General features: G+C 40.9%; 2 protein-coding genes across 3 annotated transcripts in view; one reads left to right on the top strand and one right to left on the bottom strand.

Annotated features, from left to right (window-relative positions):
* Positions 1-17,689, top strand: part of ENTPD1 (ectonucleoside triphosphate diphosphohydrolase 1) — a 99,370-nt gene extending 81,681 nt beyond the window's left edge. The window contains exons 8-11 of one of the 2 annotated variants that reach the window (XR_006777352.2): positions 5,270-5,386; positions 9,806-9,943; positions 12,251-12,668; positions 17,578-17,689. Coding sequence is in view for 1 of the 2 variants with exons in the window: in XM_045785006.2 (XP_045640962.2) it covers positions 5,270-5,386; positions 9,806-9,943; positions 12,251-12,457 (462 nt within the window). In the remaining variant the exon portion in view is untranslated. Of the gene's footprint in view, positions 1-5,269; positions 5,387-9,805; positions 9,944-12,250; positions 14,589-17,577 lie in introns of those variants that run through there. The other variant, XM_045785006.2, reaches the window with a different exon arrangement.
* A 185-nt stretch (positions 17,690-17,874) lies between these two features.
* Positions 17,875-27,951, bottom strand: part of LOC148109786 (uncharacterized) — a 36,579-nt gene continuing 26,502 nt past the window's right edge. Inside the window, exons 8-10 of the mRNA XM_087863187.1 lie at positions 24,953-25,054; positions 22,678-23,652; positions 17,875-19,262 (exon numbers count right to left, since the gene is read on the bottom strand). Of these exons, the coding sequence (XP_087719313.1) occupies positions 19,070-19,262; positions 22,678-23,652; positions 24,953-25,054 (1,270 nt within the window). The 3' untranslated portion in view covers positions 17,875-19,069. The remainder of the gene's footprint in view (positions 19,263-22,677; positions 23,653-24,952; positions 25,055-27,951) is intronic.

Raw genomic sequence — 27,951 nt, 5'->3', positions numbered from 1 at the left:
GTTAATGGACAGTTCAGTTGTTTGCAGTTTGGGGATATTATGTACTGCTTTATGAACACTCTTGTTCATGTCTTTTAGTGCATATTTCTACTTGCAAAATATATTTACCTTCTGACCAAAATTTTACCCCAAGGAAATCATCTCAAGGCAAAGGTACAAAGATGCAAGTACCTTGTAGCATTATTTATAAAAGTGAAATATTAGAAAGCCTAAATACTCACGAATAGGAGATTAAGTAAGTTATGATATATCCATACATAATAACCTTTTTTTTAAAAGATTTTATTTATTTATTCGACAGAGAGAGAGACAGCCAGCAAGAGAGGGAACACAAGCAGGGGGAGTGGGAGAGGAAGAAGCAGTCTCATAGCGGAGGAGACTGATGTGGGGCTCGATCCCATAACGCCAGGATCACGCCCTGAGCTGAAGGCAGACGCTTAACCGCTGTGCCACCCAGGTGCCCCCATACATAATAATCTTTTATAGACATTTTAATGGGTAAGGTAAAATCTACAGGGAAACTTTCCCATAATGTATTATTATCAAGTGAAATAAAGCAGGACTATAAAACAATGTGTCTAGTATGATCACATTTAGGTAAAAATATATACATATATTTTAATATTTTACATATATAGTTGCTACAGGGATTAAGCAATAAATTATTAAAAGTATTTTTCTCTAGGGGATGGTTAAGATGAGGAGGAAACTTTATTTTTAATTTGTAATAATTAAATTCTATACAATAAGCGTGTTACCTTTGAATAAGGCAGAATTTTTAAGACATATGTATTTTGAAGGAAAAGAAGAGGGCAACTTTTATATGTTGAAAAATAAATAAGAGCAGGATTCTGAGATGCTAAAGGGAAACATCTGTAGGTCAGGGAAAATTTTTCAAGAGTCCATGGCATGCAGAACTTTGGGGGTAGGCAGTGGCATAGACCAGGAGTTCCTGCTGACGAGCTATGTATCCCACTGAAGGCTCAATATTTTGCTATATTGTCCTACACAAATTTTCTGTTTGTTAATGTTTTTTTCAAAATATTTTATTTATTTATTTATTTATTTATTTATTTATTTATTTATTTATTTGAGAGACAGAGATTACAGAGAAAGAAGGAGAAGCAGATTTGCCGCTAAGCGGAGAGCCTGATGTGAGGCTCGATTGCAGGACCCTGAGATCATGACCTGAGCCAAAGGCAGATGCTTAACTGACTGAGTCACCCAGGTGCCCCTGTTTGCTAATGTTTTTAAAAATAATTTTTATTTCTTTAAAAAGCACATGTCACACTTTAGCAAAAACAAGAGAATTTCTAGGTTCTTAATTCATTAAGCCGTTTGCTGGTAGAATGAGCTCTAGAAGTAATATCGGAAAAAAATTTGAAATGTAACAATTTAAGGAAATATTTATTATAAAAATTAAGACATGCTCATTGTAAAAAAAAAATCATACTGTACAAAAAGTTTAAAGATCCAACCATACGTTCTAAAGAAACTCACTTTAGATTTAAGGAACTCACGTAGGCCAAAAGTGAAGTGATGGAAAAGATATTCCATGCAAGCGCCAACCAAAAGAAGACAAGGGTGGTCACATGTATATCATACAAGATATACTTTAAGTCATAAATTGTCGTAAGAGACCAAGAAGGACATTATATAATGATAAAGGGTTAATTCACCAAGAAGATACATTAATTATAAGTATATATGTACCCCAAATCAGAGCACCTGAATCTCTGAAGCAAACATTGACAGAACTGAAGGGAGGAAGAGACAGCAATGCCATAATGGTAGGAGACTTCAGTGCCTGTCAATACTGGCTAGAACAATTGCAGATTCGAACCACACTATGGGCCAAATAGACCTAACAGACACATACAGAACATTCCACCCAAGAGCAGCAGAATATATGCTCAAGTGCACATGGATCTCTAAGACAGATCACACCTTAGGTCATAAAACAAGTCTCAACAAATTTAAGAAGACTGAAATTATACCAGTAGAATGAAACTAGAAATCAATAGCAGAAGGAAACTGGAAAATTCACAAGTGGAATTGTATGTGGAAATGAAAGAACACACTTTGGAACAACCAAAATCTTCAACAAAACACTGGCAAGCTGAATTCATCAGTCTATTAAAAGAGTAATATAGCATGCCTAAGTGGGATTTATCCCTGGGGTGCAATGATGACTCCCTATGCAAAAATCAGTTAGTGTGATACAGCATATTAACAGAATGAAGGATGAAAACCACACATCTTAATAGATGCAGAAAAAGCATTTGATAAAATTGAACACTCATTTATGATAAAAAGTTTCAACAAAGTAGAAATAGAAAGAAATTGCACCAGCACAATAAAAGCCATATCTAAAAACCACAGAGCTAACATCAGACTCAGGGGTGAGAAATGTAAACTTTTCCTCTGCGATCAAGAACCAGGCAGGGATGCCCCCTCTCACCACTTCTGTTCAGCATAGCACTGAAAGAACTCACCAGAGCAATTAGGCAAGAAGAAATGAAAGGCATCCACATCAGAAAGAAAGAAGTAAAATTGTCTCTGTTTACAGATGACAAGATTGTACATAAAGAAAACCCTAAGGTCTGCGCACACAGCAAAGAAACCTGTTAGGCTCATAAATAGAGAAAACAAACTGGTGGTTGCCAGAGGGGAGGGAGGTGGGGAATGGGCAGAACGGATGAAGGAGAATGGCAGATACAGGCTTCGATTACGGAATGAGTAAGTCACAGGGACAAAAGGCACAGCATAGGGAATATAGTCAAAGGTATTGTGACAGTGTTGTACGGTGATGGGTGGGAGCTAGCCTTGTGGCGGGCCTGACATAATGTACAGACATGCTCAATGACTGTGTCGTACGCCGGCAACTGATGTAAAATTGTGTGTCAGCTATACTTCAATTAAAAAAAAAGACAGATAAGAAACCTGTTAGAACTAATACATGAATTTAGTAAAGTTGCAGGGTACAAAATCAACATCCAAAACCCAGCTGCATTTCTATACGTTAACAATGAGCTGTCTGAAAAGGAAACTAGGAAGACAATCCCATTTACAATAACCTCAAAAGGAATAAAATACTTAGTAGTAACCTTAACTAAGGAGAAGTAAGACTTGTACACTGAAAACTACAAAACACCGAGGAAAGTAATTAAGAACAAATGCAAAGACATCCCATGTGCTCAGTGAATACAGTGGTGGCTAAGGAGAGGGGGAATGAGCAGTTGCTAGTTAACAGGTATGAAGTGTCAGTTATTCAAGATGATTCAGTTCTAGAGAGCTGCTGTACACACTGTCCTTAGAGTTAACATACTGTATCGTATGTATAAAAATTTGTTAAGAGGGTAGATCTCATGTTAAATGCTCTTACACAACAAAAATAAAAAATTTGAAAGTACATCCTAAAAATCCTCCCCTCCCTCCTGCCCCACAGTCCGTTCACTAGAGGAAAATACTCTGAATAGTTTTAATTAATAGGGGGGAATATTTCAGGGCATTAGCTATGCATACCGGAGCTCTCCAGTCTCTGGATTTATCCAGTTTCTCAGTCAACAGAGATCCACCCAGTGTCTCTCACATTTAAGGCTGTGCTCTAGGAATTCGAAAAAGAGCAGTTTTCTGCCACTTACATGTCTGTAGCGCTCCCCTGTGTGCCAAGTGCCATGCGTGCGGCAGATTCCACCGAGAACAAGGCAGCTGTGGTCCCTGCCATCGGGGAGCTGGCCTTCTAGAGGGCAGGCAGATGGAAGGCTGGAGACACAGACAAAAGCAAATTAGACGGTGGCAACCAGAGGGAAGAAAGCAGCAGAGAGTCCCGTGAAACGGAATAAGATGGGTATTAAGGAGGGCACATATTGCATGGAGCACTGGGTGTTATACACAAATAATGAATCATGGAACACTACATCAAAAACTAAGGATATACTGTATGGTGACTAACATAACAATAAAAAATTATTAAAAAAAAAAAAAAAGACAGTGCCCTAGTCCAGGGGGAAGATTAGAAATCCTCTCTGAGTCAAGGTGAAGGGAATCGCAACAGGGGGAGAGCAGATGTGCCACCCCAGGGAGGCAAAGCTGGGCAAGGAATGCTGGGGGGTGGCGTGTGCAGGTGGTGGGGGTAGGAGGTGGTATTTGCAAGGTGGGAAGGGTTGGAGCATGCCTGGCTTTGAAAGACCTGGTAGAGTTTGGATTTTATTCTACGTATAATTAGGAGTCATTGAAGGCTTTAAGTGGAGGAGTAATCTGATCCATTTTGTTTTTAAGTGGCCATGGGAGTGGGTAGGTTAGTGAAGGAGGGGCACAAAAGTTCAACTGAAGGGTGAGAAAAAGCAGTGGAAAGTGAAGACATGGAACTCAGTATTGTAGAAAATGCTTCCAAGCACCCATCCTGTGAATTTTAGTTGAATATTTTCCTTTTCCTCAGTTGAATATTTTCCTTTGTACTCATTTGTAACCTTTTCCGTAGTTCTCACGATGATCATAATAATGATTTTTTAAAACGTTTCAGTTGTGCTTAGTTCATGATAGACTTCAATAAATATTTGTTAAAGATTGACTAAAGAAAGCTGTACATAGACATTCTAGAAATAGACCCCAAAAAGCAGAAATAAAAAGGAAAAAATGCCTTACGATTGCCATTCAGAGATAACTCTTCATATCTTGGTATAAAAGTTCCCAGTTTTTATTTATTAAAAGCTCATATATAATACACAGTTTTTAAAAGACGGGATTTTTTTTAACCTCTTTCCCTCTCTCTCTCTCTTTTTTTAAAGATTTTATTTATTTATTCGACAGAGATAGAGACAGCCAGCGAGAGAGGGAACACAAGCAGGGGGAGTGGGAGAGGAAGAAGGAGGCTTATAGCGGAGGAGCCTGATGTGGGGCTCGATCCCACAACGCCGGGATCACGCCCTGAGCCGAAGGCAGATGCTTAACCGCTGTGCCACCCAGGCGCCCCAACCTCTTTCCCTCTCTTTTTTCTCCCCCCTCTTTTTCTTTCTCCTCAACTCTTCCATTAAAATTACAGAAACAGTTACCAGGTAAGCTCAGAAATGCATGTCAGCAGTAAAGAGAGCAACGAAGTGACACCTCTTCCAGAAAAGAAACAACTTTTGGGTCTGGAATATTACTTGGTTCATTAATTTACTCGACAGAGATTTCCAGGCACCTCCACCAGGGGTTCAGCCTTCTGGAGAGTGAGTCAGTGTCCATCTGTGTTGGACACAGTGCAAAACTGCATTTTCTCTTGCAGGCATTTTCGGCTTATTACTATGTGATGGAATTTTTAAACTTTACCTCAGAGGAAACCCCCTCTCAGGAAGAGATGACGGACACTATGGAAAAGTTCTGCTCTCAGCCTTGGGAGGAGGTAAGTGATGAGAAACAGCAGCTGTTTGGTATTGTCCAGCGCCCCTGACGGCATGGAGGAGGTGAGTCTGCTCTTCAAGTCCTGCTACCCAGACTGAGATCCAGCAGACACGTTAGAGGAGCCCAGAGGGCGCGCTCAGTCTGGAGTGAGCGCGTCGGCATTTCTTGATAACTGGGCATACAGTGGCTGAAGCAAACACGGTCTTAACTTTTCTCACCTGCTACCGAGTCTGGCAGTCTGCGGCTGCGGCTGGGAGCTCAGCATTTGACTCTATCTCGGCCGTTACTTCTTCAATTCTGTTGTTAGGCCTATTTTCTTCATGGACACAAGATGTGGCTTCAGAGATCACTTATGTTCAGGGTCAGAAGAAGGGAAGAGCCAGATCCATCTGTTCCATTTTACAAGGAAGCATAAGCTGCCCCAGAAGCTCCTTAGCAGTCTCTCTCTTACGTCTCATTAGATGGGACTGGCTGGGAAAGCAGGGTGCGGGATTTTAGGGCTGGCTTCGAGCCTTAGATCCGGCCTGGGCTACTCTCTGGAGCTGGGTACGTTGTCGCACGCTCCTCTCCCCAAGCCCCAAATTCGACTTTTATTAGCAAGGAAGACCGGCAACTCACACAATCTGCTATAAACACCATTGTGGCAAGACGCTTTCTCCCTGCCTGGGTCCCAGGTGCCTCCTACTTATTCATAAAGTTGAAGCACAAATGTTTTCTTGTCTGAGGCACTGAGTCATTGAAGATCTAGTACTACCTGATGCAAGTTTCCAGGGAGGAGAGAGGTACGGGTCTGCTCTAATCAAAAAGGATCAGCTAGGGGTAGCTCCCAACGGCAGCTGTTTTAAGTTGACAGGGTTGCACAGGTGAGTGGTACTTTCATTCCGAGGAGGTGTAATTAACTAGAAATGGATGCTCGTCTCCTTGGCGCTGACAGAGGAAGGAAGGTTGTGCAAGCACTGGAGGCCTGGACTTCTCCCTCCATATTTTGTCTGAGTTAGAACAGGAAGGGATTCATATTTGTCTGAGTTAGAACAGGAAAGAAGAGGATTCAGGGCTTTCCAGAAGAGCCCCTCGAAATGCCTCAGCACTTGACAGTTTGCAAAACACGTGGGGGAGGCTTTTTGCAGCTGGTAGTGATCTGTTGAGCAAGGTGAGCATCGTGGAGCCGAGGCAACTTGAAACAACCCCAGTGTGTGCCTGTGAAGGAGGTAGATTTAAGCTGCTTTTTGGAAAAAAAGCCTTCCTTCCTTCCTCCCTTCCTTCCTTCCTTCCTCCTTCCCTCCCTCCCTTCCTCTGTCACTCTCTCTTTCTCTCCCTCTCTCTCTCTCTTTTTTTTTTTTTTTTGTAGGCTTCATGCCCAGTGTGGAGCCCAATGCAGGGTCCAAACCCATGACCCTGAGATCAAGACCTGAACTGAAATCAAGAGTCGGACACTTCACTGACTGAGCCACCCAGGTGCCCCTGGGGAAAAAAAATTACTTTTTGTTCAGAGTGAAAGCTATCACATTTTTTCTCCTTAACCTCGTGTTGTTGTTGTTGTTGTTTTTTAATTTCATCAGGTTACATTAGGTTGGCAATGCCTATGGGCAGACCTGTAGGTCTGCTCGGAGAAGCCACATGAGTTGCTGCTCAGAGGTCCTAGAAGTAGATTCATTAAGGCCTGCACCTTAAATCTGAAATCTTTGGCAGGGGGTGGGGGGGAGTTGCAGGGTGAGACCTAGACCCTCACCCAGGGCCTTGGTGTTGAGGTAGGTGTTATGACTCAGGGTTCATTTTTCCCAACTGCATTGTCTGTCCATATGGAATGCTTAGGTATCAAGTGTGCTCTCATAGGGCAACTCTTTTCCTGCTACTCCTGTGTGACTGGAGTTTGAGAATGTCCCTTTTAGATACCTTTGGCCAAAAGAGAACTGACAATTGTTAGACATATATTATGTGCTGAAAAGTGAGCTAGATGCTTTATATATATTATATCATGCTGCCTGCCCCTGCTTTGGCAGGAGAAAAAAAGTGCAAACTACACTTACTGATGTCCTCCAAATTCTTGGAGGTGCCCCCAATCCTTGGATCCCTGAGGAGGAGAGGTTAGGAAAGTGAGTGAAAGGGACATTTCATGCTTGTCTTCTGATAGGTTAATTAGAGGGCTTGGTAACCCTCTAATTTTGACAACCAGAATAATCAATTATCCACTCAGAAAATATGTTCACTCAAGATCTCTGGACAGCCCACGAGAACAACAATGTAAGATTCTGTGTATACTACTAACTAGGATTTCTCCATATATTCTGGGTCCTGACATTCAACCTCATGGACTTTTATCCTTTCTAGAGAAATGCATCCCATTCTTGAAGACTTGCTGTGCCCCTTCATATGGGTAGAGTGGTAAGGAGCAATAGGCCCTAGGAATAGAAGGGAGAAAGGAGAGAGAGGCAGAGAGAGGAATGAGAAATGCAAACCATCCCCCCATTTGGAGAGAACATAGTGTTGAGTCCACAAGCATTAACACAATCAGATCTGGACTTAGGAACCAGATGGATGCCTTTGGCTTCCATATTTTTTGGCTACTATCATAATTAATCCTCAACAGATTAGACTGCATGGCAATGTACATTTTTCCAGGAAGAGGAGGGGTTAGGACTTGTAGAATTCAGGAAAATTAAACCACAATGGCATTCCCACAAGGAATAGGCCAGCTTATAAGGACCTGTGGGCTGCAGCAGTTTCAAGTCTGGCCCAGGTGGATTCTTGGATTTCCATAGCGGTTTTTTGTTTGGCGGGCCTGCTGAGACGACACTAAGTGGGAGGAGAAGTCTTCCCACGAAGGAAGGAAAGAGCGCAGTTACTGTAAGAAGGGGGTAGGGTCCGGATAGGCACTGATGTTACACCAAGGTCTTGGGAGGGTGTCCCATGCAGAGGAGTTGATCAAAGAGTAGTTTCTAGGACTGTGAGAGAAAGACAAGTTCCAGGTTGGGTCATTCAGAGAATTCCATCAGAGCAGGCCAAGGCAGGCTAGGTATGGACTTAGCCTTCCAGAGACGGGGGGCTGGCAGAAACCAAGTGAGAAACAGACCCCAGCTAGCAATTAGGGGGTTTAGAGATGGGGTGTTGCTTGGGAAGAGAGAGAAATCTGGGCAAAAGTGGGGTGGTGGTGGTGGGTAGACAGGTAACCAGAAGGTCCTACATATAAAACATTTGGCTTGATTCCTAGTATTTGATATCTGCTTAATAAATGTTAGTTCTCTGTCTGCCGAGGGTGTCCAGAAGGGAATTGCTGTTTCAAGGGCTGAGGAATAGGGCAGCAGACAACTCTGAGCTGAGCTGGCCTGTTGTTCTCTAACTGAGGGCCAGAGAGGAGCAGAGCAAGCTGTGGGCATCTGGGCATATGTTTACAACAGGAGGGGAGGTAAGGGTGGGGGTCAGCAGGCAGCCCTTCAATTGCGAGTAGGGTGAGCAAACACACAAAGGACTCAAGAAGACCCCTTTGCATGACTCATAAACAAAAAAAGAGGTCAGGTAAGGGCTGAGGACAGAAGGTGAGATGTTGGCACTGTTAGCAGCCCTGAGCAAAATTCATCCTAAACTGTGTTGTAGAGTTTCTCCAACTTTACTGTGCATGTGATTACCTGGGGATCACATTAAACAGCACATCCTGCATTGGTAGTTCTGGAGTGAGGACTAACAAGCCCCTGGGAGGCACCGACACTGCTAGGCCAGGTATTAAACCGAGAGGCAAGGCTTTTTTTTTTTTCTTTTAAGATTTTATTTATTTATTTGAGAGAGACAGAAAGAGCATGAGTGGGAGGAGGAGCAGAGGGAGAGGGAGAAGCAGACTCCCCTGAGCACTTGATCCCAGGACCCTGGGATCATGACGTGAGCTGAAGGCAGCCACTTAACCGACTGAGCCACCCAGGCCCCACACGAGTGGCAAGGCTTTTTATGACACACTTTCCTTAACATGCTTAAGATTTTATTTATTTGATGCACTAGTTCCTTCAGAGACTCTGAACTCAGACTCTGGTCAAGAGCATAGAAAAGTCTGATTAAACAGACTGATGGATTTCTTTCATGCAAGATTTTTCAGTTTAAAATGCTGATGTAACTGTGAAACAAGTTTCAGAAGGGGTGAAGAAGTATGCTGAAAGTCTGTGTTTCGGAACCTACTAGATCACGGAAACCACTGTTTTCCTGGAGCACTTGTTACTATCCCACAGAACCCAGGGGAGGAAAAATTTCCTTGAGACCCTAAACTATAGCCCTGCACCCACTGAAGGAGTGCGGCACCACTCCCAGGGCTCTCTGGAGAAGCCGGCTCTCGGGCCTGGCTGAGCTGGGCCTTTCTCCTGTCTTGATCAGCTCTAAGGGTGAAGAGAGCCGTGGGGAGGTGCCTGTTGTACACGTGTGCTATTTCCTTCCCTTCCAGCTGAAGACATATTTTGGTGACGTGAAGGAGAAGTACCTGAGTGAATACTGCTTCTCTGGAGCCTACATCCTCTCTCTCCTTCTGAGTGGCTATCATTTCACAGCTGATTCCTGGAAGAATATTCATTTCATGGGCAAGGTAATTTGGGTACTTCTTGGGTTGTGGGGAGATTGGGTGACTGAGGCAGCTTTGGGCTTGAAAGAGGGAGGAGTCAGCCTGATGTCCAGTTCTACCATTTCACCTCTTACCCAACCTGACATTTTGTGTCAAGCCCTCCTATGCCAACCAGCCGACTGAGGATATCCTGTCTAAGGAGAGCTATCTGCATTCTCAGCCTCTCCTTTCTGTTCATATCACAGTGACTAATTCCTTATAAAACAAACAGTGAGATATTAAATGTAACAGTATTTCAGTAGCCTCAGTGATTCTGTTTGCTGACTTCAACATCCATCCTGAAGTCCCCTTCCTTGAATCTGGAAATGATTATTATGGCTTCTCATAAGGGCTGAGGGCCTTGTTGGTTGTAGCTTCAAGGCTTACTAATCTGAAAGCTTAGCATAAAGGAGATGAGTGACTGTGAGTGGGGGTCTTTGCTTAAGAAGTCAGGCATAGCGGGCGCCTTCCACAGGCCACCTCAGTGCTGTGCTTTACCATAGCGCCACCTGCAGGTATCCAGGCATAGAGAAACGTTTACATTGACTGATGGGCAACTGCTGTTTGAAAAGTAACAAGAGTGGTGCTTCTCTGCCTTTTAAACGTATACCCACTAATGGCAAAAACAATTAACTCCATTGATTAAATATGAATAAATATCAAGCAAAGCAATACATTGAGGCAGAGGGCTGTACCTACAGGATACTATTTTCATTACACTCTTGTCATTACACTTTCATTACACATATTGACCTTGCTAATTCAAATGCAAATCTTTTCCTTGATTTAATTCCTAGTCTTCCTTTCATTTCATCACATCTTTTTGTCTGAAGGATATGTCTATGTCAAATTTGAGAGTAATTTATAGTCTTTGGACTTCAGGGAATGATCTAGTATTTCTAAACCATAGGTGGTAACTTCTCTAACTCTGGACCTTTCCCAAATTATTAATTCCCAGTACTGGTAAGGGTTTAGGGGAGAAGAGCATTTCCACACGGAAACTGGTTGGAATGTAAATTGGCACAACCTTTGGGGAGACTGTTTTGGCAATATGTGCCAAAAGCCTTAAAATATGCATGTCATTTTATCCAACTACTTCATTTCTAGGATTTATAAATAATTGGATAAAGTGAGTAAAAAAAAAAACATTGGCAGTTCATGCCAGTGATGATCCTTTGAGACATGAGTTGATGTTTAGAAAGGTATTGTTAAAAAAAAAAAAAAGAAGAAAGGTATTGTTAAGTGAATAATTCTACATATAACTTTATTCCGGGGCGCCTGGGTGGCTCAGCCGTTAAACTAAGCGTCTGCCTTCGGCTCAGGTCATGATCCCAGGGTCCTGGGATCGAGCCCCACATCAGGCTCCTCTGCTGGAAGCCTGCTACACCCTCTCCCACTCCCCCTGCTTGTGTTCCCTCTCTCGCTGTGTCTCTCTGTCAAATAAATAAAATCTTTAAAAAAAAAAACACCTTTATTCCATATTTTGTAAGGGAAAAAACATGCACAGAGAAGACTGGAAGGACGTGTCACAAAAAGATAATAGCAGTGACTTCTAAGTGGTGAAATATAGCTGGTTTTTATTTTCTTTTTTAGGATTATCTGTATCTCCTAATTTTTCTACCGTGATTATGCACAACTCATGTAATAAAAACATTTTCAAAATTATTTATTATTCACAGACTATCTACATTCCAGTATGTTTTGAGGTGACTGGAAAATACTTCTAGGAAGATGGCAGGGCCAGCGCATGTCTTATCATTTAGGAAGAATCCTTTCTCAACATGTGTACAGTCTGCCAACTTCCTTAAAGTAACACTGACTTGCTGGGGTTATTTCCCAGTCTTCCCTCATTGAATCGTAAGGACGTCCTGGTTACATAAGGATGAGACTCCTGGGCCTGACGTAGATGTAAGAGAGCAGGGACAATCATTATTCTCTTATCCTTTGCCTGCTTTCTGTCACCTTCCACACCCTTCCCTCCACATTCACTCAAACAACCAGAGGAATGCAAATCTCCAAAGGCTGTTTCAAGTAAGTTCTAGGCAGAGGCAGGAGAATTGGGCAGTTATTCACCAAATTCCTCTGAATTTCAGAAACAGAGCAGTGAGACTCCAAACTCTCCTTCATCACTTGCTTGGGCTCCGTTTTCCCCACAACCGTATTCCCAGTTTAGAATGTAAAAGTAATCCAGTTAGAGAACTGAACCTCCTGGCGCTCGTGTTACGGACAGGATTGCATGAAACTCTTTTCATCTTCAAACCAGAAACAACAGCCTTTCCCCACTGTTTGCAGATCCAGAGCAGCAATGTCGGGTGGACTCTGGGCTACATGCTGAACCTGACCAACATGATCCCCGCTGAGGAGCCGCTGTCCGCACCTCTCTCCCATTCCACCTATGTCTTCCTCATGGTCCTCTTCTCCCTGATCCTGGTTGCAGGGGTCATCGTAGGCCTGTGTTTCTTTTACAAGCCTTCGTATTTCTGGAAAGACGTGGTATAGCAGGAGCAGCTGAAATCTGCTGGCTGGAGTGAGAAAAAACGCTTGCCCAGGGAGCACTTTCCTCCACAGTGGTGTACAAGGTCATCCTTCCTTGCTCACCAAGGCCAGTCTTGACCAGCACGAAGCTTCCTTGGCTTTTGCTGAAGCCTTTCCATGGAAGGTATTCATCACCTCCTGCCTCAAGGACTACTCGGCAGACATCGTCTGTTTTGTGAGTCCTTCCCAACTCCCCTTTTCTCTTTTGTACTCTGTGCTTGTGTAGGTCTTAAAGACCTTTTACCTTTCATAATCTCTGCTTTACAAAAAAAACAATCATGACTTTGTTCCGAAGAACTCATAGTCCTGAGTCCTGCACTGGCAAGTTGCACCGGCTAAAAGAAGATCTCAGGAACTGGTTCAGTTGTTCTCATACAGACCCTTTCTTTCTCCTGATGCCCATTTATTAAGAATGCCATAAAATGCCTTCGGAGAGGGCAGACACACGTCTCATTCCCATCCTGCCGTTTGCACAGGAGAATTTTCTAGACTAGGCAAATATGTGCTAGGGCCAAAGAGTCTTGCAAGAGAATTTATGAGCTTGAATAGTTAATACAATACTCAATCCAATCCAAAATATTCCTCAGTGATGCCAAAATGCTAAAGAGTGGGACCCCCCCAGAACAGAGATTTTTTAAAAAGCTGATATAACATATAGGCATTCAGCTATTAGGACATACGACATGGTAGGTATACAGGTCAGGAAGAAAAATACAATTACAATGAAGAGTTTGGAAAATGCATCCTTCAATGCATCTACTGGGATTTTATTTTTATTGTAGTAAATACATATAACATAAAGTCCACCATTTTAATGTGTACAATTCGGTGGCATTTCGCATATTCGTAATGTTGTGCAACCATCACCACTAATTCCAGAATATTTTCCCCACCAAGAAATTAGCTGGAGACAAGACCATCCCTGGGTAGGTTCAAACCACCAACCTTTTTCAGTTAACAGCCAAATATGCTAATCAGTTGTACCACAAAGATGCCATTGAGTTTTAAAGCCATGCCGTACCTTTTTGTCCCAGGGTTTAAAACAGTAAGAGAGCTGCAACACACCTTTCCACTGTCATGGTATTTGCTCATCAAAGTGTGCCAGGAACCACATCTGCAAGTGTGGTTGCCACCCCTGTCACACAAGTATGGGCTCTATTTACTTATTCCATGGACTATTTTGTGGGAGAAGCAGCAGCTATGGACCTTGTCACAGAAACATGAAGAGACCCCATACGTTCTTCCTTTAATGACTGCTGTGGGCAGGTACAGTGGTGTGTTACTCTGAAGTTGTCCCGAGCTCCCCACCTCTGGATCTGGGGACTGACTGCTGAGCTGACTGATGCAGGGTGGGGCTGGCGTGAGGAAGGAAAAGCTCTCCCACAAACTGGAAGCCAAATGTCTTTATATCTCTTTTTACAACATCCAGGTGAATACAAGCTTATAAAGCTGTGGACAGGAACTTCTCTTCTGCTACTCATAATTGAACTTGTTGTACTTCGAGTAGGAATGAGAAGCCAAGTTTGAACATGTTTAAACTCTACTAGTGCTAGTGGTTATATTGTTACACTTAGTATTTATTGAGCATCTCTTGTGTCCCATGCTCTGCTCAAGTGCGTTACATTCATTTTCTCACTTAATCCTTGCAACAGTCTGAAGGGAGCTACCACCACTCCCACTTCACAGAACCAGAAACTGAGGCTCAGAGAGGTTAAGTCACTTGCCCAAGTGGCTGACCTAAAAGCCTGCAATGCACTTAGCCATAATTTTCTTTCCCAAATATACTAGACTGTCTCCTTGTAACTTCTAAGCACACACTTAACTCTGTATGAATACAGGGCTGATGGGCATGGGAGAGAGGGAAGGAGACAGATGACCTGTGCCCTGATGGACTTGTGATTTAGTATTGCTCTAAGTCCACAAAGGCTGTCATGGCAACACTGATCTTCTGTTCACGTACTTTGCATGGTAACATACATGGCGTATGATGCTAATCAAGGATTCCCCATATTCCTGGCTTCCTTATTACAGTGCTTGCTCCCTGCACAGCAATTCTGCATCAAATAAAAATGAAAATAAAAGGTCATAAAAGAGAGCCAGCAGCAGCTCCTTTCTTCCTTATGTCTACATACACGAAGCACTGTCATGGACATTCTCTATTCTGATTCTAAAAAAAACCCATGAGGTGTAAGTACTATTTCCATTTTATAAATAAGGGTCACACAAACTAGTAGATGGGAGAGCGGATATGCAAATTCATGTCTTCTGCCCCAAGTTTATTGTTTTGTCTTTTCTGAACACTGCCCCTCAGCAAGCTGGAATTAGAATTCACCAGTTTCCTTCAACAAACTGAACTCTTTTCTTATTCCATTTCTGTCTTGCAGCCTGGGTTCAAAAAAAAAAAAAATCCATTAAGGTATTTGGGAGTCACTTAAGTCTCGGCTCATGGAAATGATCAGCTGATACAACTCAATCTCATTTCCACTGGAGGGAAACATGGTTTTGTGGCAGATTCAGGAACCTGCTTTGGGCCATTCTAGATGAGAAGGGCCAAATGAAATGGGTCACTGTCAACTGACTTTAATATTGAATTGGCCACTGGTTATAAATGATTACCATTCCTTCCTGGCCATCCAACTAAACTTGGTTCCACCATTCCTTTAGAAGGTGGGAAACTTTTTTCTATGAACTTGTAAGGGGAAAATATCAGAAATAGTTACTTCTATAGACAAAAGAATGAAGTTACCTAAGTAGGCTGTGTGTGTGTATGTGTGTGTGTGTGTGTGTGTGTGTGTATGAGAGACAGATATAAAATTTTCACCTTACTCAATTCCTAAATTAATAAGAAATACGAAATGCAATATAAATAAAAGTTTTTAAAAGTATACTTCATTCTGGGATGCCTGGGTGGCTCAGTCAGTTAAGCATCTGCCTACAGCTCAGGTCATGATCTCAGGGTCCTGCGATCAAGCTCTGCATCAGGCTGAGTCTGCTTCTCCCTCTCCCTCTGCCCCTCCTCACCCTGCTCATGCTCCCTTTCTCTCGCTTACTCTCTCTCAAGTAAATAAAATCTTTTTTAAAAAAAGTATACTTCATTCTAATGTTGTATCAGTCAACAAGTAAGAGAGGGTGCAATCAAAACAGAGAGCTAAGAAGAGTTTAAGAAAGGGACTGTATCCAAGGTATTATCATTTTAACATGTCGTTTACATAAAAACTATTAATATTTTCTCATATTCAGTTTTGAAACCTGTTGTATGTACTGCAGTTGCAGCACATCTTAATCAGGACTAGCTACATTTCAAGTGATGGAGAGCTGTGTATGACTAGTCACTGCTACATTGGACAGCACATGTCTAAAAATACATTGAAAGCTAAAAAGACACAGGCAATACTTTGTCTTTCTATTGAGGGGAATTTTTTTTTAATTTTAATTTTTTTTATTATGCTATTTTAGTCACCATACAGTACATCATTAGTTTTTGATGTAGTGTTCCATGATTCATTGTTTGCATATAACACCCAGTGCTCCATGCAATATGTGCCCTCCTTAATACCCATCACTGGGCGAGCCCATCCCCCCACCTCCCTCCCCTCTAAAACCCTCCGTTTGTTTCCCAGAGTCCACAGTCTCTCGTGGTTCATTCCCCCTTCTGTTTACCGCCCCCTTCATTCTTCCCTTCCTTCTCCTACTGATCTCCCTGCTATTCCTTATGTTCCACAAATGAGTGAAACTATATAATTGTCTAAAATCACAAGGACGTGCTGTTCTGATTTATTTTTTAAGATTTTATTTTTTTGACAGAGAGGGAGAGAGAGAGCACAAGCAGGGGAAGCAGCAGAGGGAGAGGGAGAAGCAGCCTCCCTGCTGAGCAGGGAAATTTTTTTAAAAACAGCTATAGATACTATAATGTCTGCTTGTCCCTCTTCCTCTGCTCCCTCTCTTTCCCTCCCTCCCTCTCTCTCTCTCTCTCTCAAATAGATAAATAAATAAATAAAATCTTAAAAAAATAAAAAGGCTTTATCACATTGCTCCCTAGCTAAAATTGCCAGTGGCTTTCCATTGCCTACAAAATAAGGTCAAACTCTCCAACAGACATTCAAGTTTTTTGAACCGTGCCTATAAGCTCTCTCCAGGCTTACATCCCACTCCGCCCCTCTGATGTCACCCACACTCCAGACAGGGTAGACTGCTGCTTCACCCAACACTGTTCAGGTTATTTGCTCAACTTAGAATACCTTTGCCCCACTCTACCTTCAAAGCTCAGCTCAAATGCCTGCAGTGAAGCCTTGTTCACATCTCCAAGTCAGAATAAACTGCTGTTTCCCTGTGCTACTGCCGCCCTTTGCCTAGGCCTGCATTAGACCTCAGACCTCTCTATTCTGTGTCTGGCTTAAGCTCCTCAGAGAAAGCTAAGTGACTTATTTCTTTCTGAAAAATAGGCCTCAGGGGTGTTTTAGCAGGAACCAAGGTAATAGTCCTACTTAATCTCCCTCTCCACTGCAGGAAGGCTCATCCATACCATAATTTCTGCTTCCGTATACTTATTTTCATTATCTTTTGACGTGACTGTATCTTCCTCCAGCTTTTCAGGACTAGCTCAACTCCTGGTTCTTCAATGACACCTCCTTGCATTACCTACATAGAACGTTTCCTTCTTGGACCACGCATTTAGTTTCTGTATGGCTCACCACATAGCACTTGATTACACATATTATTTAAGTAGAATTTTAGGGATCAGAATATACCTTGAAAGGTCATGCTTATCGGAGCCCCTGGGTGGCTCAGTGGGTTAAGCATCTGCCTTTGGCTCAGGCCATGATCTCAGGGTCCTGGGATCGAGCCCCACATTGGGGCCACCTGCTCAGCGGGGAGTCTGCTTCTCCCTCTCCCACTGCTCCTCCCCCCACCCCGCTCGTGTGCTCTCTCTCAAATAAATAAAATATTCTTAAAAGGTCATGCTTACCAAAATTTAATGTGTATATAACTGACCCAAGAATCTTGTTGAAATAGAAATTAATTTTAATTAATAAAAGATGATTCAGTAGGTCTGGGGTGAGGCTGAGGCTCTACATTTCCAACAGGCTGCCTGGTAATGCCGGTGCTGCTGTCCAAACTTTGAGTATCAAACACCTAGACTACTTCCGCATCCCATGGACTTCCTTTCGCTGGCCCTCAGGTAAGTGGTCATCTGCCTGACTGCCATCCGTCATTTGGCAGCCTGTTCCAGTGGCCAGCTCAAGGGCAATTTACAAAGCTTCCTCTTTCTCTTATACAACATTCTTCAAGGGTTGCTGTTCTTGTCAGTTTTCTGTGCCTCGGCAGATTTCTGTCTGCCTTCCCTTCTGCCTTTGGGGAGCCACTGCCTAGCACTCAGCGAAGACCCAGTGTGCCTCAGAGGGATTTCTCCCAGCTCTTCTGCCAGTGTATTACCCCTGTGCTTCTGGCAGAAACGCATGGGAAAGAGCTGGTAGGTGATCCACAATGCAGGCCTACGTGGAAACTTTAAAAATGCTATGAAGTTCAGGTCTTTTCTTATTCCTGTCTATGATGAATTTTTTTTTTTTTTTGGCATGGGAATTCAAATTTTATTTTTTTATTTTTTATTATGTTATGTTAGTCCATATGGTACTTCATTAGTTTTTGATGTAGTGTTCCATGCTTCATTGTTTGCATATAACACCCAGCGCTCATTGCAATACACGCCCTCCTTAATACCTATTACCCGGCTAGCCCATCCCCCAACCCCCCTCCCCTCTGAAACCCTCAGTTTGTTTCCTGTAGTCCATATATGATGGATTTTTCCTGTCACTACCAGGGATAAAGAGTTATTGACTTAGGGGCGCCTGGGTGGCACAGCGGTTAAGCGTCTGCCTTTGGCTCAGGGCGTGATCCCGGCGTTACGGGATCGAGCCCCACATCAGGCTCCTCCACTATGAGCCTGCTTCTTCCTCTCCCACTCCCCCTGCTTGTGTTTCCTCTCTCGCTGGCTGTCTCTCTCTCTGTCAAATAAATAAATAAAATCTTTAAAAAAAAAAAAAAAGAGTTATTGACTTAAAAATTTAGTTCTGATGGGTTTTTGAACTCTATAATTTTGTAGCTTAACCAACTAGGTGGAAGCTATAATCTCTTGCTATATGCACACAATAATTACTTGTAAAAGGAATAAAAAAAACATAAGGAAATTATTTTTTATAAAGTTTGCTACCAGAAATGCAATTCATTAGCATATATAACTAAAAATAGAGCCTCAATAAATCAAATTTCCCATTCTGAAAAAGCAATAATTATATATATTCCACATTATAGTTTCCTTATATTTATAAACTCATGAAAAATTGAAAGCTGTAGATGGCTAATTTTATAATAACATAGGTTGCCTTTTGACATACAACTTATTTTATTTTGAGATGATTTTTGGCCCAGTAATAATGCAAAGGGGGCAAATATAGATAAGTAGTGGGCAGTTTTTAAAGTGAACTACTCAGCAGTAATTGCAGTTTTTTCTAGTGTAAGTCGTAATGGTCTCTCTCTAGCTCTGCAACTGACAGGCATACTATAATTATAATCAGTAGCTCAAAAATATGACCTTTTGTGCTGTTCCGTATCTCTTGGATTTCTGCCTCCATAATAGTCAACTGAACCATCTTGTTGGAATACACACGAAGATGGAAGTTCTTGTGAAGAATATGCTGCCAGTCTGCTCTGTCTCCTGAAGTTAAATCCATGTGAAGAATGTATTCTTCGATTATCTTCTGCATACACCAGTCTAATAATGTAACAGAAACAGTTATTTTTAATTTTTTATTATTATAGTTTTCAAACATAAACAACAGTAGGATAATACACATCTATGTGCCCATTATAGAACTTCATTCGACACTTGTCATCATTTTGCCAGTGTTGCAGAAACAAGTGTTAATTCTAATCATAAAGCAGGATTCAAACTTTACGGGGGGCACTGTGCTAAAAAAAAAAGTGAGTGTACCCTTTTACCAACAGTCAAATGGTGAAGGGGGACAGAATCCCCTTTTTTTTACTGCAATGCAGTAAAAGTAAACAGAGGGCTCGGGTCCTTAACTGCATAGAAGAATGCATCTCACATGAAAGGAGGTAGGCCCCTCTTCACCCTGCAGAGAGAATTAGGGCCACAGCAGCTATATTTGTCTGTTCCTTTTTATATTATGACGTTAGATTAGCAGAATCATTTGGTATAGCAGCAAATCAGTGGGTTATGTAACTTATAGATGGTCTCTGTTAAGAGTATTTGGCACCGAGAAGCTGAAGGCTAATGACTCACCTGTTTTAAATTGTAATTTTTGCTTTTCATATATGTTTAAACCTAAAATCTTTCAACTAACCTCTACTAAAATATACAATTGTGGGATAATTGCAGATTTTTCATGTAAATATTTGATAGTGTCTGTAAAGAACCCTTTATTTTTTCTCCTACTACAGTCCCTTCTTCTCCAAGTTGCTAATATGCTGTATTATACTTGGGCCTGTCAGTAGTGGGTAAGTTGAAAGGAAGAGGGCAGGAGGAATCCTGTCTTGGCTGTCATCTGCCCTTTTTTCCCCTCAAACCAAGGCCACTTTTGGTCTATCTCAATTTTTCTTATAGGTATCTCCATTAGATCAGAATACCTTTGAGCCAATTTAATCCTGTCAATAGCTGAAGAAGTTAGTAAATTAAGAAAAACAAGGTAATTTAAAACAAAAACTCCAATCTGATTTCTATTGAGTAGTTCAATATAAATCAGTATGAAATATCCTTTTATACTGAAGCTTCTGTTCTTTCACTTAAGATGCTTATAATCCTGACCCCAAATTTGGTCCTGAGTGACAAGACAGGAGAAAAAGCAAGCCAAACAAAGACCTTTTCTTTTACATGGCCTCTCTTGAATACTATAACTCTCCTAACCCAGAGCATCATCAGTAATAGAGAAGCTGTCCTAAGGGGAATAAGAGATTTTTATTGACCAATCTTGTCTTTTATCTTGTCCAACGGAAAACAGTGGGCTGGGGTTAGGTGTAGACTTATAACCATGGAATAGAGTGAAGTTATTATAAAGGAAATGAAACAAATTTCTAGCTTAACTGGTACCAACTAGTAGCCACTCGTAACCCAGGTGCAGATGAACTAATTAATTGGTCTTGCAATCCCCAAACCACAAGGGAGAAGTGACAGTCATTTCCAGAGGCAGTGGCCGGGATCTGCAGAGGTGGTATATAAACCCTGCATACACGTGGATTCATGACATGCGTGTTTTCTAACGTGTTGATATGTCACTGGTAACAATCAGGGATAGGACTGAAAAGGATGGTTTCGCGGCTAAATCAGTATTTGCCTCTGACTGCTGCCTCTGCAGCTCTCAGTGCCACAGGCCCTGTGATGTGAGAAAAAAAGGCAGGTGAGATGTTGGGAGAAAAGGTAGAAGAGAAAAAAAGAAAAGCTTCTAAAGAAAACCAGGATAGCCCATAGCCCACAGGTAAAAATTCACATCTCTCCAGGTATGTATAGAATAATGTTGTACAACTGGAGGAAACATTCTGAATTAAAAAGGAAGGCACATAATAACTTTCTACTCCATCTCCTTTCTCAAAATTTTCCCTCTTCTATGGTCTTATTCTCTATCCCAGCACACTGCTCTCTTTTCCTGGCTTGGCTTTTTATTTATTTATTTATTTATTTATTTATTTATTTATTTTAAGATTTTATTTATTTATTTGACAGAGAGAGACAGCCAGCGAGAGAGGGAACACAAGCAGGGGGAGTGGGAGAGGAAGAAGCAGGCTCATAGCGGAGGAGCCTGATGTGGGGCTCGATCCCAGGACTCTGGGAGCACGTCCTGAGCCGAAGGCAGACGCTTAACGACTGCGCCACCCAGGCGCCCCTTGGCTTTTTATTTCTATACCTTTTTCTATCCTTTCTTATCTTGTTCTTTCCCTTTCGGATGTCAGGGTTCCCCTCTCTCCTTCCTGTCTTGCACTTCAGTTTCACTGTAGACCCTGCTCTCCTGACGGCACCGAGAGACAATTACTGCATGGCAGAGAAAGGACTACTGGCGTGTGTATATCAAAAAATAATTTGTAGGGGCGCCTGGGTGGCTTAGCTGTTAAGCGTCTGCCTTCGGCTCAGGTCATAATCCCAGGGTCCTGGGATTGAGCCCCGCATGGAGCTCCCTGCTCAGCGGGAGTGCTCACACTCCCCTTGCTTGTGTTCCCTCTCTTGCTGTCTCTGTCAAATAAATAAATAAAATCTTAAAAAAAAAATAATAATTTGTAGCGAAGAAAGAAAAAAAAGACAAACCAAAAAAAACAGAACAAACTGATGTTACCAGAGAGGAGGTGGGTGGGGGATGAGTGAAATCGGTGATGGGGATTAAAAGTACTAAACTTACCCTGATGAGCACTGAGTAATATATAGAATTGCTGAATCACTTTGTTGTACACCTGAAACTAATTTAACACTGTACGTTAACCATACTGGCATTAAAATTAAAGAAAAAATTTGTAGCACATCTAAAAGGAATACAGTTGACCCATGAACAATTTGGAGGTTAGGGGTGCCGATTCCTGGGTAGTTGAAAATGCCTGTATAACTTTTGATTCCCCCAAAACTTAACTACTAACAGCCTGTTGTTTACCAGAAGCCTTACTGGTAACATAAACAGTTGATTAACATGTGGTCCTATGCTATATGTGTTATATACTGTATTCTTACAATAAGCTGGAGAAAAGAAAATGTTATTCAAAAATTAGAGAAAATACACTTAAAGTACCGTATTGTAAAACATCCACACGTAAGTGAACCCACACAGCTTAAATCCATGTTGTTCAAGGATCGACTATATCTTTAAAAATCCTTATCTAAAAGTCATGGTATTTCCGTGAAAAATCTGTATCTGATTTTTTTTTTTTTTACTGTTAGCTTACAGTGAAGGGTTAAACATTTAAATCTAATTTGTATACTTACTGTAATCTTGGGAAATAAAGGTAAATTTATAATTCACAGCATGAGAAATAAACCTTGATTATAAATTGAATCCATACAAGAATAAATCTGAATTTTTGCTTTGGGTGATAATTTATACCACTTTTTTACAAATACCTAATTTGAAAGAAGTCTGTGTGTTTTGTTGGAGTCAAGTACTACTCCTTACTGTGCAAAACAAATGACTCACTTATCTAAATGCCAATCAGGATTTATGTTATCAGGAAGTGGGGAGTCCCGAAAAGATCGTGGTCTTTGTAAGGATGTTTCCTGTTCAAAATCCAAGTCTTCCGATAGAATCTGTTCTTGTGGATCGTTAGGTGGGTGGTTACAGGAAGGTATTTGCCATGGTCCTGTTCCACTGTTGAAATCAAAATTTCTTAACTGCATTTGTTTTTGAAACTTTGGGAAAGGTGGTAGTCTTTGTCCATGACCTCTTTTAACGTATTTTTTAGATAACATTTTCTCTGAGAAGTCACCGTTGGAGTGGTCATGTAGAGACCCTTGCGTGTGCTCTGATACTCCATCGCTGTATTCTACATCTTCACAGTTCATTTCGTCATGAAAACAGTCCTGGTGGAAACGTTTTTGCCTTTGAAAACCACCACCTCTATTGAAAAAATGAGAACTTTGTACAAGTAACTGGTCCTGAAAATCACCATGAAGTGGGTACTCATGGTGGTTATAGAAAAGTCGTCGTTTTTGTCCCCAGCTTCTGTTAATAAAACCAAAATCTTTTTTTGGAAATTGTTCCCAGCAGTTACTATAGGCCTGATGATTCTGAATGGAATGTCTCCTTTGTCTAGCAACTTTGCTAACAAAATCAGAATCATCTCCAGCATCTGGTTCATGGCAGTCACTGTGAGGCTGGTGATCATGAAATGGTCTTGGTCTGGTTCCATGTATCTTGTTATTGAAATCTGTCTCCTCTTGGGAGACATCAAAACACTGGTGATTAGCAAAGAATGAACATCTTGGTCCTGGTCCTTTGTTACCCAAATCCCAATTTCTCAGATGTCTCTCTTCTGTCATGCTGTCGTTGCACTGGTGTTTATAAAAATCCCCATGTCTCTGGGCAGGTCCATTGTTGACATAATCATAATCCTTTATCTGTACATCATTTCGAGGGTGCTGGTCATTAAGAAGCCTTGTCCTTTTCCCAGTCCTGCTGGGGGGAAAATACACTATAAATCCAAAGTATTTGAAAAATAAAGGATAAATCCTATGCCATTAGCAAAATTTCCCTTTGTTCATCTCAACAGGACATAAATCGTTGTGATGTACTCTGAACTGAATTGTGCCAAATATTCATTTTTCTCCTTTGTGCTGATGAGCCCCAAACTCTCTCCTGCAACTAACTTGTAAATTTCCATACAAAAGTGTTGGTGTTAAATTTTAATTTTTTCCCCTAAAAACTAGAGCACAACATATTCCACAGCATCTTTTCATTTGGAGGAATGTCATAACCAGATCACTTTTATCATAACCTATGTGACAGGTTAAAGAAGTAATCTTACAAATATGGCTGATGACATGCTGGATTATTGTACTGACTTCATGTCAGAAGAAGTAAAAGACATATATTGATTTTTGTATAATTAGTCCTAAGAACTATTAATGGAGCTTACAATATAAATAATACATTTTGGTTATTTCCAGTTTTTTACTTTTATAAATAAAGCTGCTATGAGCATTCATGTCATTTCTGTGTGAACAAGTTTTCAGTTCTCTGGGATAAATGCTCAAGAGTGCAAATGCTGCGTTGTATGCTAATTCCATTTATACCCCCCCCACACACATATGTAGATACGTAAGTCACAGAAGATATTCTAGTACCATTTGATAACCTTAATCCACTTTCTGACATATTGGTAGAATAAATACAAATTATTACTTAGAATCATAGCATTTTAAATTTTGAAGGGATCATAGAGATTACCTAGTTCAATATTTGCCAAACAGCTTGGAGAACATTAGTCTCCCATACCATGTTAATGCTTGTTCTGTCAGGGGGGAAAAGCAGTTTTGTGCTTGACTAAGTTAGGAAAATGCTGGGTTTGATAAAATTTAATAAATTTCTTTACTTCGGGAATTCTAAGGGCTTTTAATAAGCTGGTGTTCGTGGTGACGACAGCTTGCATTTCCAAAATTTATTTGACTTAACACTTTTTATTCCTGTAAAACTACTAATACCTCATAAAATATTAGTTTCATATGTCCTTAGAATACGACTTAAGAAAAGCTAACTGATCTTGTCCACTGATTTATGTTACAAATTAAACAGCACTGGCCTGAAAAGGTTATGTCACTGGCTCTATGTTACCTACAATTTATAAGTGGCAGAATCAAGATTTGAATGCAGACTTCCTGATTGCCAATCCTGTGGATTTTTCTCCCTGCTCAACCATTATTAACATGTATCTAAACTTTCATAAAATATTCATCTACAATTATGTTACTTTTACCCATGAAAGTCTTCATTTGGTGACCAATCTCCAGATTCTTCCATAGAATTAGATGGGGGATTTGCATCTTCATCAGAATCCCAGACATCCATTCCAAGATTACTAGAGGGAAAATATCAATAAAAAAATTTAAAATTCTATCAGAAACAAGGTCATATGTTTTTAGACACACAAGCTGAGCACAAAATAAGGAAGAAAAATATCTGCACACCATTTGCATCTTGGAAAAATCTGTGGATATTTTGCCATTTTGCCTTAGTGAAAAGAATAAAGCTTAAGAACCATGAGTAGAGGTCATCAGTTGAGCAAGATTTTAGGATATTAGGAGTTTCAACTTTGAGGATGTAAACAGTATCTCCTGTGGCCAAGAGATCACAAAAATTAAGGGCTTCAGGCATAGGCACTGTGAGGAAGGGTTAATGGAAGAGATAAAGTGGGAGTGGGAATAAGGTCAGGAGTACTAAAGTACTAGACATCAGACTTCCCTAACTCTCCTCTTCCGTATACCTCCTCTGATTACCTAGACTTCCACTATCTGAAATTACCTTATTTGCTAATGCCTTTCTCCAGCACCATGCATCCAGTCACTGACTCTTCCATTCAGCAAATATTTGTTAGGTACCCAAATGTGCCAGGCACTGTTCAAACACATAGAGATATGGTAATGATCAAATCAGGCAAGTCCCTGCTCTCAAAGGAGAGACAGATCATAAGCAAGTACATAAATGATATCGTTTCTGATAGTAAGTGCTTTGCAGGAACTCCAAGGTAGTATACCAGACAGTGACTGGGAGAGAGGGATAATATGAAATAAGACAGGAAGGCTAACTCTCCAAGGTGGTGACATTTGAACAAAGAAGTCAGTCATGCAAAGATAGAGCATTCCAAGTACAGAAAATAGCAGTGCAAAATTCCCTCATATATGGCCTCGTGAGAACTGCACAGAGACTTAAAAGCTTCATGAGGAAAGGGACATGGTCTGTCTTATTCACTGCTGAATTCTCAGAGCCAAGCAGAGTGCCAGGACACAGTAGGTACTCCATAAATACTTGTGGAATGAAAAAGGACAGGTAGTGTGTTCTGTATCATAACACTTAATCCTTTGTTATATCTGCTGGTTTTACTCACCTGTGTCCTTGGGGACAAGGGCTCTTCCCAGCCTCTATAGCTATTTAGCACTATGCCTGGCATATAGAAATGCTTCACAGAATTCCTGAGCAGTACATCAGAGATGTTGAATGAATATTGTATCTTTTATTGGAGAAGATAAAATTAAATGGAAGATATTCTTTAGGAATGCCTCACTGAATTTATGCTAAAAGACACTTAAGATTTTTGTACTGTTGGGGCACCTGGGTGGCTCAGTCGTTAAGCGTCTGCCTTCGGCTCAGGGCATGATCCCAGGGTCCTGGAATCGAGCCCCACATCAGGCTCCTCGCTGGGAGCCTGCTTCTTCCTCTCCCACTCCCCCTGCCTGTGTTCCCTCTCTCGCTGGCTGTCTCTCTGTCAAATAAATAAATAAAATCTTAAAAAAAAAAAAAAAGATTTTTGTACTATTACAATGTTTAGTTTCAAAAAGTAGAAAAATAACATCTGAACATGCTATAAAGGCAATCTTCTCAGGGATAAAGGCCAGAGAAGGCAGGAAGGATTATATCTTAGTGTCTATGAATACAATCACTACCTTAGGAGAATATTAATATTAATATTGAGTTCAAAAATTATTTTTCTAAATTCTAGTAAAAAGGATGCTAGTGTTGTTCTGGTACATATGCTATCTATTGGGAATAACATTTCCTCAGGTAAAGGCTATAAACAAGCACAAGGAAAAGGTTTCAAACGGAAGAGAAAAACATGAGAGAGAAAATTTAATTGAACAGCTCCTATAAGAAATAAGAAATGAGTAACCAATACATTTTCCTCCCAGAGTACTTGAATAAATACTAAGAAGGAAATCCCTAGTGTACAGGCCAAATTCAGTTTTTGGTTAAATTTTATTTAGCCCCTTAAACTCTGAAAGACGATAATGCTTTAGTGCACTATAAAACAATGTGGTCTTTTAAAAACAAATATAAAACAGTCATTCTTTTTATGAGCTATTATATAAACTTTCCCAAACACCTATGATTTGAAAAGAAAATGTTCCCTACGTAAGTGTGAGACTTTGTATGAAGTTCAGGTGTGAGAAAGATTTGTGGGTCATATGGTAAAAATAAAAGCTGAAGTGACAAGAAAATGGAGTACAGGAATAAAAGCCAAAGACAGTCTAATCAAACATCTACAACAGGAAGGAAAAAGAGGAGACAACTAAGGTGAATGGAGCTATGAGAATATTAAGGGGCAAACTTGGATAGTATTGTGTCCAAAATAAAAAATTTAAAGTATATGTAGAGAGTGGTTAATGATGCCGTGCAAAGAAAAGCTGTAGGACGTGGCTAGGCTGTTGTTGATCTCTGAGAAGGAAATTTTAATTAAGTGGTAGAAACAAACGCAACACATTTAAGCAGAGAATAAGAAGGTAAAGAAATAACAAGAAGGCAGTGAAAAGTGTTTTTATTTATTTTTTATTTTTTTTAAAGATTTTATTTATTTATTTGACAGAGAGAGACAGCCAGCGAGAGAGGGAACACAAGCAGGGGGAGTGGGAGAGGAAGAAGCAGGCTCCCAGCAGAGAAGCCTGATGTGGGGCTCGATCCTGGAACTCTGAAAAGTGTTTTTAAAAATTGGATAATGGATCAAGAGAATGGAATGGTAATTTGTAGAAGATGTAGAAAACAATAGAACACTTCTAGAAGTATTTTTAAAATTCTGTATACTTAAGGTATACAATTTGATGATTTCATTTGATATACAGATACACTGTGAAATAATTGTTATAATTAAGCCAATTTACATATGCATCACTTCACATAATATGTGTGTGTGCATGTGTGTTAAGAATTTCAAGTAAGTGGGGCGCCTGGGTGGCTCAGTCGTTAAGCGTCTGCCTTTGGCTCAGG

The sequence above is a fragment of the Ursus americanus genome, chromosome 6 (genome assembly GCF_024610735.1).
Source record: "Ursus americanus isolate L20-20 chromosome 6, mUrsAme1.1.p, whole genome shotgun sequence".
In the NCBI taxonomy this organism is placed as follows: Eukaryota; Metazoa; Chordata; class Mammalia; order Carnivora; family Ursidae; genus Ursus; species Ursus americanus.
Note: the sequence above shows the minus strand (reverse complement) of the source record. Positions and strands in the feature narration are given on the sequence as shown.